General features: G+C 28.6%; 1 protein-coding gene across 3 annotated transcripts in view; it reads right to left on the reverse strand.

Annotated features, from left to right (window-relative positions):
* Window positions 1–2,946: 2,946 nt before the first annotated feature.
* The window catches only part of LOC100169220 (ATP-binding cassette sub-family G member 4), a 31,810-nt gene continuing 22,204 nt past the window's right edge, over window positions 2,947–12,552 (reverse strand). For 2 of the 3 annotated variants that reach the window (XM_029489156.1, XM_003247985.4), the window contains exons 2-12: window positions 7,549–7,688; window positions 6,570–6,687; window positions 6,319–6,508; window positions 6,103–6,248; window positions 5,802–6,040; window positions 5,606–5,734; window positions 5,273–5,382; window positions 4,792–4,960; window positions 4,617–4,717; window positions 4,389–4,544; window positions 2,947–3,804 (exon numbers count right to left, since the gene is read on the reverse strand). In XM_029489156.1, coding sequence (XP_029345016.1) covers window positions 3,457–3,804; window positions 4,389–4,544; window positions 4,617–4,717; window positions 4,792–4,960; window positions 5,273–5,382; window positions 5,606–5,734; window positions 5,802–6,040; window positions 6,103–6,248; window positions 6,319–6,508; window positions 6,570–6,687; window positions 7,549–7,678 — 1,836 coding nt within the window. In that variant the 5' untranslated portion in view covers window positions 7,679–7,688 and the 3' untranslated portion in view covers window positions 2,947–3,456. Of the gene's footprint in view, window positions 3,805–4,388; window positions 4,545–4,616; window positions 4,718–4,791; window positions 4,961–5,272; window positions 5,383–5,605; window positions 5,735–5,801; window positions 6,041–6,102; window positions 6,249–6,318; window positions 6,509–6,569; window positions 6,688–7,548; window positions 7,689–7,835; window positions 8,024–12,552 lie in introns of all 3 variants that reach the window. The other variant, XM_003247987.4, reaches the window with a different exon arrangement.

The raw sequence follows: 12,552 nt of genomic DNA on the forward strand, positions 1-12,552 counted from the left end.
AACAATTTTCATTAAATTTTAATATTTTTTTTTGAACTATTTTAAAAAATACGATCAACAAAATGGCTATCTTGGAAATTGGCTGTCTGGGACATACTGTATAGGTACTATTATGGCATTGTATAATATTATGTACGTTTGAAGGCATTGCGACCAAATGCAACTTGTTTTATACGCCATGACCCATGACTTTTATCGCAAAAGCTATTTCCAACTTTAATAATGTTTATGACACTCTGAACTTCTAGCAAAGTATTGCCGGAGAGTCGGTGGACTCTTCCCTCGAAAAGATGATTACGTGAAAGAAAATGGTGTCAAAGAGAGAGACAGACATACAGAGGTGACAATACGCGACACGACACAATGGGATCAGGGACTTCCCACGAAACTCCCGGCTCCCGTGCTGTAGGCCCAAAGGCTTTTACACTATAATATACCTATAAATTACGATCTAGAGGATTTGGCTCCATTTTCATTTAAACGCAATCCGGGATCACGGGCTCGGAAATCCCTGTATGCCCGCAGGATGTCCTGGCCCGTCTTAACGTGGAACAGCCCAAAATCTTTTTGTTACGTGTAAGTATACGTAGAAACATTACGTCGTTTGGTTTTCATTAGGATAATTGATTTACAAACGACCCGCGGCAGTGGCCATAAAATGGATTAAATGAGTTTTACATAAGTATAAATCGTGGGTGTTACCAGATATAGGTAATATATACTATATATACTATAAACTATATATACTATATAATATAATATTATGAAAAAACTGTTTTCGTGTTTCAAGCTCTGGCCCCGCGTGGTGTGGGGGATTCGGATGAGACGGAGTGTATCGTTTTTGGCGACCAAATGCGTCCGTTTTATATAGGTACGCACATTCGCCCCCTCAAAAAGAACGCTCAACATAGGTACTTAAAAAAAAAAAATCAAAATCCCCGCCATCGTCAAAGGAGAGTGACGGGACATTACTACGTGTTATTATATTTTTGACGAACACCCATATATATCTATATATATAAAATATGTTATATATCAATTACTCGCGTTGTCGGCTCAAATCATAACGCACAAAGGAGATTGATCAGACGAAAGTTTTATGAACGGCGTCGCGCCAAACATGGCACCCTCGCGAACAGCATTTTCTGCAGCGCTCTGCCGCCGCTCGGTCCCCACCTTAATTAACGTACAAAAGCCCCGCGGCCAGGGATCGGGCGGGTGTCGGACGGGAGCCGTTGGCTTTTCACCTTTGTCCTAAATTACAACCGGCCCGACGAAATGCAATTTTAATAATGCGACAAACGAGCCGTTAACTCATTTGCCAACATTATATTTTGTACCTGTATTACTATTTTTTTTTTTTACTTTTAATTATTTTTATAGTATCTCATCGTTTTCTTCTTTATTCATCATCACGCTATTATTGTTATTATTATTATTATTATTATTATGTAACCAATAATGTCTTTGAGGAGATAACTATATAAATTACTATGGTATTGCTTTCACGTTTCACTATTCTAATTTTTATTACTTACGGTTATTTTTTTTTTTAAATAATTGGGTACACTCGGACTACAAAAAAATAATAATTTCATATTCGTTAAACACTATAATAGAAATTTATAAAATGATAACGTCTTGTTATTTAGGTACTTATATTGAACAAACTAAACATTAAATTGGTTGTCATTTTATTGATTTTTATAAGTGCATATAGGTATCATTTATAAAATATCTGTATTCATATATTTAATAATGTACACTTTTGTGTTTAGCCTTAATAGCCAATTCCCAATTGAAATACATTTTCTTAAGGGAACTACAATTTAGACAAGTAATAATGTATTATAATCAGGGCTCGGAACTTGTAGCATTTGCTTATTATTTTGGCTTAACATAAAATCCAGCAGAGTGTTATGGAAACTCATGTCATGTTAAAATGATCTAAAATATAAAATTTGCAACTGCTTTTTTTTTTGTTTATTTCGATTGTTTTTAAACAAATTGCTTTTTTCAAGTATTTCTGATTATTTTTGCTTTTATTATATTTCTGCTTAATTATGACACGTGTTACTAACAAAAACCTAGAAGTTTTAATTAATTTTGTTACTTATTATCCATACTTATTTGTGTTTTCATTTATTTTATAATATTTAGGCACTTGATTTATATTTATTTTAATGACAAATATGAATATATTTTGTCATTACATAGGTACATAATATATTGTACCTAACGTATTGAAGCTTTGAAAGATGTTATTGTCTTACTGCAATAATATAAGTAATATATTATATTGCTATAGCCTATAACATAGATTATAGATTTATGTATAGGCATGTCATTTTCAGATTGCGGGGGTGTGAAAATGCATCCCATGAATACTTTGGCCTACTTTAGATTTTCAATATTGGTTTTCCATCTCGTGAAAAAAATGTGAAATGACGCCCCTGAATTGTATTCCATTTGTATAATGTGTATAACCTGTACAAGTATCAGACAGGTAAATATGATAATGAATATAAAAATAATAGTGTTTATACGCATATGAATTCTTATTTTATGGATTGAAAGTTGTTATTTAAGATATCCACATTTTATAGTGCCTATGACTGTGTATACTATAATATGGCCTGTAAGTTATTGTGGATACGAATTATCTTTTGAAATTTATTAATTAAAGGAAACTTACAAACCCCTTATAGATTTAGTTTACTTAAAAGTTAAAACGCAAGATTAATTTTTATTGTACAGGCACCTTCTAAAGATATTTTTTCAATGAAGATGCATCATGCGATATTCTCGTCATTTATATATCCATGGATTTATTTTTAATAGTTATTGCAGCTCAACAATATAACAACAATTATTGAGATATTATAATTTATAACATACCTATTATACTATAATAGCTAAAAATTAAATAAAAAAAAAAAGTCTGTATTAATAACAGTATAGGTATCATGTTTTAATCATATTCCAAACATCAATAATAATTATGTAAAAGTGTAAAACTATATAATAATAAATGATTGAAACATATTTTGTAAAACAAAAAAAAACCATTTTATATTATCTATATAATTTAAAATTAATAATTATAAAATTACCCAAATTAAAAACTAATCATAACATTACATTTTACAAATATTTACCTTTTCTAGAATGATGAGTATAAAATATAAAATACATATTTTTGTTTAAACCAGTAAATGCAGAATAGATTCTTGCATAAAAGTATAAAAACCATAACAACAATAACAATTTAAAAATTTAAAATAAAAAAACATTGTCACTAAATCGTCACAGATCATAGACGTTTTCTAAACCTAAATATATAAATTATTATATAAAAATACACAATAATAGGTATAATATAATATAATACATAATATATTATTTAAGTAAATTGTGTAGTGTGTTATTCATACAACGAAGTACCTAAGCTTGATTTTATAATGACACTCTGGATCTGACTCTAAGTCGTAGCAAAAAGTATGCAACTACTCTAGTAATCAGCAGAGTTATAAGCAACGCATACACATCGTAGTTGAAGTGATCAGTGGTCATTGCAACTTCGTCCAAAAACTTGGTTGGATATTTGTAATGGCAATACAACGAGTAACATGGCAAAACGCCACGTTTATCATACATAGCGGCGACTAGTGCATCCAATCCGTATCTCAAGAATGATATTTCCGTTCCCCACTTTAATAGATATGGAATGTCACGGAGATTCACGCCAAAGCCACTGAACACCATCAACATAACGACGATAATGGGGCCAACGAAGTTACCGTTCTATATAAATTACATAACAAGTGAAATTCTTAATTTATTTGTATAGATAATACAATATTTTATTAAAATATTGTAAATTATCATAATAATTAATCTATAATAATATAATATATATAGATACTACCGGAAAATTGAATATGAATTTGTTTATAGATTAGTTATAATATTATTATAGTTGTCAAATAAATGGGAATGTACACAAATTAAAGCGAATGATCAGGATACAAAATATTATGATGATTTATTTAACATTAATAATTATGATTCTATATTTATGTTGGGGTAGGAACTGATTTTCTGAGAGAAAGAATACGTTTTTTTGTTATAAAGCTTATCATTCCAAAACACTATCTATAGGCTATACGGCAGGTATTATTTTAATTTTTTTACTTTATTAAGTATATTGTATTTGAACACAATATAATGATATAATTTATATAATATACTTTTGAACCTTGCACAAAGCTGTTTTTAAGGAGCTAAAAATACTAAGCCCAATTGGCAATTGCATGATTACATCAATAGGTACATGAATAGATTAAGTTCACTAAAATATTAATATGAACGTTCGTTTTTTTACTTACAATAACGCTAAACCAAGCGCCAATAATGAATCCCAAACTTTGAGAAATAAGAACCATCAACCAACAAATGAAAGTAAACATGGTAAATCTATTCCATTCTAATGGTTGTCCTGTCATTAAATAAATGATCACAGAAAATATCAAACAACCAAGTGTCTAAAACAGAATAATTATAATAATAATATTGCTTACAGTATAAAACAATTTTAACAATTAGTATTTTCTTACCGTTATTGGAATATCAAGTATGTTCGTAGCGATATAGTATGATTTTAATGAATACCATCTATTAAAATGTTCTTTTGTCAATATAGAGATTTCAGCAGGAACTTTAGGAACATAGTTAAATTAAAAAAAATTACTTTTCGTTTAAATGTTAATATAACATGCATTAAAAACTTACAGTTAATGATATTTAACATCAATGTTGATCCAACGTGATGCATGAGAAGGGAAAAAAGTAAATTATAGTTATCAAAAATTTTGCTGCCATCATCGCCAATTTGTAAAAATAGTGTACCTAATAATACACTTACTGTTATATTTACACCTATTCGTAGATAAGTCAAATCCTAAAGAAAATAAATAATCCAATAACTCGTAATACATTTAAATAATATATACTCACTGTTTAGGTTTATTAAAACAAGGTTAAATTTAATCTATAGGTATAATGGTATATAGAAAACTATATCAATTGTAAAAAAACCTAACCTAATACAAAATATTTAAATTTCAATCATATTATTAAACTTAATATGTCTACATTTTTTTAAACCTATACAATAAATAAATAGTATAATAAATTAAAAATAATAATAATAATTTGTCCTGTATGTGTTATATTATTAAAAATGTTTAACAATAAATGTAGCTTAACATACCGGATCTCTTTTGCATTTTAAAATTCCTCGATGTAACAAACATTTCAATTGGTTATAAGCAGAAGTTTCATGAACGATGTCTACCTCTTTGGATATATTTTTATGTGCACCTGTTTAATAGAAAAAATATAATATTAAATATTTAACTAATGGTTATATCCCATGTTAATGTAAATCATGTTTACGTTTTAAATCGTGTTTAATTGGAAAAATTAAAAATTAAAGACTTAGATTTGTGATTTGTCTTCTTTAGTTCTTTACTATTTTTTTTTAAATACAGTATAGGTTAGGATCGATTATTTTGTAGTAACAAGAAAATAGTGTTCAATATACCCGAAGGTGCGTCATTGATGGCTAGCAAATCAGAATTTCCTGTCCATGTTAAACATTTCCCATTATCGATTTCTTTTGCCATTTTTACAATCTTGTCGTTTCCATGATCGCCGCAAGCCAATTCGATCACTATGTTATACAGCTTATTTAGATAAATATGGGGAAAGTTTCATAGTATTTTATTCAATTATTTTACCAAAATCCGCTGGATTGTGATAGAGGGGACAGGGGAGTTCAAGTTTTGAGAGATAAGGTATCACATTTCCAGTAGATCCTTGGTACAAACATGTGCCTTGCGATAGAATATATACTTGGTCAAACATCTGGAATAGCGATGCACTAGGTTGATGAATTGTGCATATTATGGTTCTTCCCTGGTGAGCTAATAATTTTAGAAGTGATATACATTGAGAACATGAAGAACTGTCTAAGCCTCTGTTTAACAAAAAGTAATAACAATCAGTCGTGATAGCAATATTGAAAATTGTTATTCTTACGTCGTTGGTTCGTCTAGGAACATGACCATTGGATTGTTTATTAGTTCTAAAGCTATTGAAAGTCTTTTCTTTTGACCACCAGATAATCTCGCGGTTCTAGTGGCCTTACATTTGTCAAGACCCAATGTAGATAATATTTCGTCCACCTATATATACAATACAATTCTACTCATAATTTTGTAAATGTTTGTATTTTAAATCTTAAAAATGTCTTACCACAGCATCTTTATATTTTTTAGTCTTGTCCATAGAGAGCTTAAGATTCGCAGCAATGTGCATGTTTTCATTCACTGTTAACAACGGTTGCAAGCGATCATCTTGTTGGATATAGCAAGACAATCTTCGGAAACTATCCAAACGCCTTTCTTCACCATTTACAGTAACGTTCCCTCTGACACCCTTTAAACTTAAAACAAAAACATGAATTTAAACGTGATTTTCTTTTGATTGGACGTTAAATCGCATACTTATATCCGGATAGAACGTCCAAAAGTGAAGATTTACCCGCACCCGATGGTCCCATAATAGCAACCAATTGATTTGGAGCAAAGATACCATTAATATTCTTAAGAACATCTTTAGTTCCTATAGTTATAAGACAATAAATATAAAAATTATTTACTCTAAAAATATTTACAGTAAAAGAAATTATTATTATTATTATTTTCGAACCGTTTAAACTAAACAGTGCTTTCAAAATTATATATTGGAAGTTGGTGATGAACAAAATTCGAATAAAATTATATAATACTTTAGTATGTAGTACAAGTATTTAATATTTAAATGTATTATGTATGAACACGAAAACAGTCAAAAATCAATGTAATATATTAAATTTCCTCTTGATTTGAATGAACACGGTCCCTACTATAATATAATGTCAATACCTTCATAATAATAATACACGATTTCAAATTCGTACATATTATGTTCACAATGTTTTTATTAAGTGCAACATACTATACTATTAAATGAAATCTAGATGTAATATGATATAAGTCTAATTCTTAATCTTGGAATTTCAATAATACATTATGTATTTATGTAAATGAAAATGCTACAAGGAATTGTAATTAATATTTTAATTGGTTATTATTACTTACTCGTCGTGTACCTAATTTAATAATTTGATAATTAGTTGGGAATAATTCAAAAACATAATATTATATATGTAGGTAGGTAACTATACAAATTATGTTATAATTTATTTGCGTAAATAAAAGTTAATATTACAATGTAGGTAGTCTATAATATATATATTATATATGCGTTTATAATGTTTATATAAACGTTCATAAACTGTGCAACATATGATGATTCTACTAATTAATTCATTCAACTTTGCTAAATATAAATTATTTGTGTGTACAAAAATGACACAAACAGTTAAGCTAGGTAAATTAAATTATTATGTAAAACATGTATCAATATTTGAATCAGTCTCACCTTTTCCAAATCCAAGAGAGACTGTATAGTATAGATTTTTAAATCTCAGCTCGACTTGATCTTGTTTCCTGTCTTTGATGAACAGCCCCTTTGGCTCACATAGCCCGTTTGAATCATCCTTCGACTCCATAGACTCACAGCTAAGATATATAAGTACAACGTAAATACAATGGCACAATTACACTCGAATTGGATAAAAAAAATAGCTACAAAGAACAATTATATAGATATTGTCTTAATTTTTAAATGTTCTTTAACCAGTTTAAAATGTGTTGATAACTACGAACCTAAGGTCGTCAAGGTATAAACATGCACAATGGACGGATATGTACTAATATACAAGTTAGGATCTCATATACGACGTCCCCCACTTGGCCGACAAAATATTCGGTAGTGACAGCTGTTAGCGCGATAAAAGGATTTGAGATTCCTTTGAAATAACCTGGGCATGGACAATGAAATGCTTATCACGGGCCTGTATAAGGACACAAAATGCAGTTGGTTTTTGTTAAACCGTTTTTTTTTTTTTCTAATGTACAGAGTGTTTAAAATAAACATACCAAATACGATTTGTAATGTTTATCTTTCAACAGTAAATATACCCGATCTTGATACAACTGCTTATTATTTACAACTACGTAATTATGTTTCCTCATAATTTATTTTATGTGAATGATAGTTTCAAAACAAAATTATAAATTACGCAACTCCAAATCTTTTACTATCTCATTACTATAATATATTTCATGAAACTAACTATAAAGGTTACTAAAAAATTAATGAAAATTTGGTTTTTACAGAATAAAACTTAATATTAAATTACCTGCAGTTTAATTTCAAGGTTTATATAGGAATGACAAATGGTAATATATTATTTCATGTACATTTATAGAATATATGTAAAACATAATATTCACCAATCCAATTAAATTTGATTTTTTTTTCGACTAAAATTTGACTACAGCAATATAAAGTATTTCAAAAAAATCTCTTTTCTTATGACATTTTTAATGTATTATAGTAACTATTTACCTATAATAAAAAACCTATCATTGTACCTAAAAACTCCCTTCTATACGAGTCTTAACCACTGATAAAATTAATCGATTTAAGTTTTAACTTAACTGGATTACATAATAAAGATCATTCTTTATTACGTCATCAATCTTAATTTTAATTTAAAAAAAATCTTTTATATTTTAATTGAATAATTTCTTAAGTGCCTCCAATGTGCGGCTTCTTATCTCCAGCCACTCAAGCCATATCACCTCCATCACATGCACTTATTGTAAAACAACATTTACAGATTGTGTATATTTAAATAAACGATAAAAAAAAAAAAAAAATTGAATAATTTAATTACTGAGAAAAAATGCGGATAAATGCAGCGGGGTGGAGTAAGTCAACGGTGGTGAAAGTTTGTCCATCGTCCCTTCGGTCTTCGGACAGGATATTGTATTTTTACAATATTCGATTTGAATGCAATGATTGCATTCGATAAAAAACGATTCTGAGTGGACGAAAGAAAATATATGAATTAAAATATGTACTAATACACTATTAATAACCATTCGTTGTATGTAATATACCTAGTGAGAATTAGGTAATTATTAAACTTTATTTTTTGATATGGTGAATAATAAAGCATTAGAAAATTACATTTCGGTGGTTTTTCCCTTGGCATTAAGAAACTATTGAGAAAAATATCGAAAAATGACCTCTCTAAAGTACCATCTTGATTCAATTTATTAAAAGATAAAATACTATATGTTGAAATTGAAGCATCCCGTCTAGTAGAAATGTTGCTTACAGAATAAAAAAAAAAAAAAAAAACAAACACGTTGTAAAATCACTAAAAAAAATAGAACAATTAGATAGGACAGGTACCTCTAACTGCTCTGCTGTACAGTAGAAGTCGAGTGTATCTCGTTATTGAATAAGTCATTGTAATGGGTGTGTTAAATTTGAATTCAATGATAAATCATTACGTTTAAAAACGATCCTAAGTGGAGATGGTCTGTCAGCCTATTATCACATACATTTTTTATTAATTATTATATTAATTTATTTTACTATTATTATATATTAACTAAAAATAGGCAATACCATAAATTGCATAAATTAAACTAAATGTTTTGAAAATGTCATTGTGTATATAAAATATAATCAATGGTAAAAGTTTCAAATACCCGTAAAAAATATTTTTTGAATTTCAACAAATTAACCGAAATTGTTAATAAAAAAAAAATACTTATGTATCTTTAATATGCTTAAATGGCTATAGTTAAAAAGAACCTTCTATTAAACTTTCACACTTTTTGAATAAACTCAAACATTTGTATCGACATTCATTGAAAAAAATTTAAAAAAATAGAAAACATTACCTAAATGTTTATAAATAGCTTAAAAATCTTAAAAATATTTTGAAAATACAGATATTCTAATATAAACATTTAGTGAAAATTTCAAATATCTATAGGTTATTCATCTTGTGTTACACCAAAAAACCAAAATCAATTTCCAAAAATTGGTTTTGAGTATAAATACCGGTTTTATCTTAGTTTTTTTTTTTACCGATTATTTTTAAAAATACTGGGCATTTTCCATTTTTACCTCTTAAAAGTACCAACTAGATCCAATTTTCTATCAGAAACTAAAGTAATAGTTTAAAATCGAAGCATATTTTCTACTACTTTTCGTATAGGTACACCGACATAAAAAATAAAAAACCCCATATCATTGTAAATTCAGTACCTATACATTCATAGCTCCGGTCAAAATCTAAAAATCATCAGTATCTACATACATTGCGTATTTTATTTTAAATTTAAAACAAATTCTAAGACAATTACGTTATACCTAATCTTATATCAGTCATACATATACACCAACGTGGAAGATCTAAAATTACAGTACAATGCTGAGCGCCAATGCCTGATCAACGTATAATTTCTAATTTGAATAGTCGATGTAGGCAATTATATAGCAGTCCCGGCATTGAACACGAACACATCGCCAATATAATTAAAACTAATATGAACAATTATTAAAGAATAAAGGTTTTTAAATCATTATTGCTGTTATATAATTACTAATTTTATTAATGTTTATTGATAGGATATTACTTTTATTTATTCTCACAGTGGAACTGTCATTACATTTAGAAATTCACTACCTACCTCTACATTCAAAAGTATTATTTTACAGCTTTTTTTAAATAACGTTTGTTGTAACCTTAGCTGGTTTAAAATGTTAATTTTGCATCTCTTAATTATGTTAGGGATGTCTTGAATATCATTTTGATCCGGGCAAAACCAATTGCTACACCAATGCAGTCAATTACCTCGTGTATGTCGTCGTTTATTTCTGACACACCGTCCACTGTTGCCGATGACAACAAATAAATATAAAATATGTATAATAATCTAATACTAATATTTTTAAATTTTCAAATTTATTGTTTTGATTCAATTTGAAAAAATTATTTGTTTGTGAACCTTTTCAAATTCTCTTTTGTACCAAAAATAATAGAAAATTCAGAGTAAAAATTGAAAAACATATATCTACATTTTTTGATCCAAACAGTTACCTACTTGTGATTTGTGAATGCTGAATAACAATGCATAATACAACAGTGTCAGAAAAAACTGGGCAACATTGTCCGGTAAATCGTTAATGTAAACTAATAATTTCTTTAGTTTATCTTACTTAACGCCTAAAACGCAAAATATTCTGACCATAATATAAGGCCCAAATTGTCCACATGTCAGTAACATGTTAAGTATAGATAACTAGGGAGCTGTAATCGCAGTTCTCTCCCCGGTCCTTGATAATACGGAAAAAAAATATAGATACCTACTATATTATACATTCTAATTTCTAGGTACAGTTCATAAATAAGTATATGATGAAAATAATGAAAACGTAATTTATATATATACGGTAAATTCTTATTTATAACTATTAACAAAAAAAGAAATATCTCCGACTCAAAACCAAATTAAATAATATGTTTAATATCAGACAAAACAAATTTAAATAGGTAGTGTTAACAATCGTTCATTTTAAGAGGAGTATTAGATATTAGGTAACCATCACGTAATGTATCCTTTCAAACAAATACAAACAATAAACTATATACAAGGTGCAGTAAACAAAATAATAAATATACAATCTGTTTATATTATAGCAATAATTCAAATTGATCTGTAAAGTAAAAATCTACTCAAAAACAGTCGCTAAAGTTCTTAGTAATAATGTACTAAACGAAATTAAGTTATTGGTAGGTACCTACTACCATTTAATATAGTATTGTATGACGTAGTTAGATTTTATCAGAAAAAACAACTAAATTAAAATGTCATAACTATCTATATATAGTTAATAAATAATAAAGTAGGTACCTACCTACCTAATGAATTACATTTAGCGCATTCTTGCCTGAGCAAGGCTTTTTATTATCATGCAATTTATTACCTATAAAATGTAAGTAGGTATATTATTATACTGTTAGTCATCATAGGCAATTTTTTTTTATTATTCATGATACAGCATCAACTACTAGGTTATTAGCTTGCAACATAAAAAAAATAAAAAAAATAATAGCTTCCTTAAATTAAGTTGTACATATCAATAAGTTTTAGAAATGTCATGATTTTGTTGGTGTTGTCTTGGATTGGGCTAAGGGCTTCGAAGAGGTTGTCAGATATTTCTAGGCTTTTCTGGTATCTGTATGGTTTTGACAGGAGACAAGGATGTGCTTGACTATGAGAGGTTCTCCACAGGTTTGGCACATTACATGTTCTTCTTTGCCCATAATATGTCCAAAGGACATCTTAGAGTGACCTATACGTAGTCTATTGATAACTACTGTCTGCTTCATCTTTCTAGCGAAACCTCAGCCGAGTACTGTTGCTTTCGTTAACCGTTGACGGACGGTACAGAACGCGTCCCCAGGTTGCGGATAGGGGAACGCCCGGGTTCCCTCTGCTTCGGCAGAGTCGG

Source organism: Acyrthosiphon pisum, chromosome A2, assembly GCF_005508785.2.
Source record: "Acyrthosiphon pisum isolate AL4f chromosome A2, pea_aphid_22Mar2018_4r6ur, whole genome shotgun sequence".
NCBI lineage: Eukaryota > Metazoa > Arthropoda > Insecta > Hemiptera > Aphididae > Acyrthosiphon > Acyrthosiphon pisum.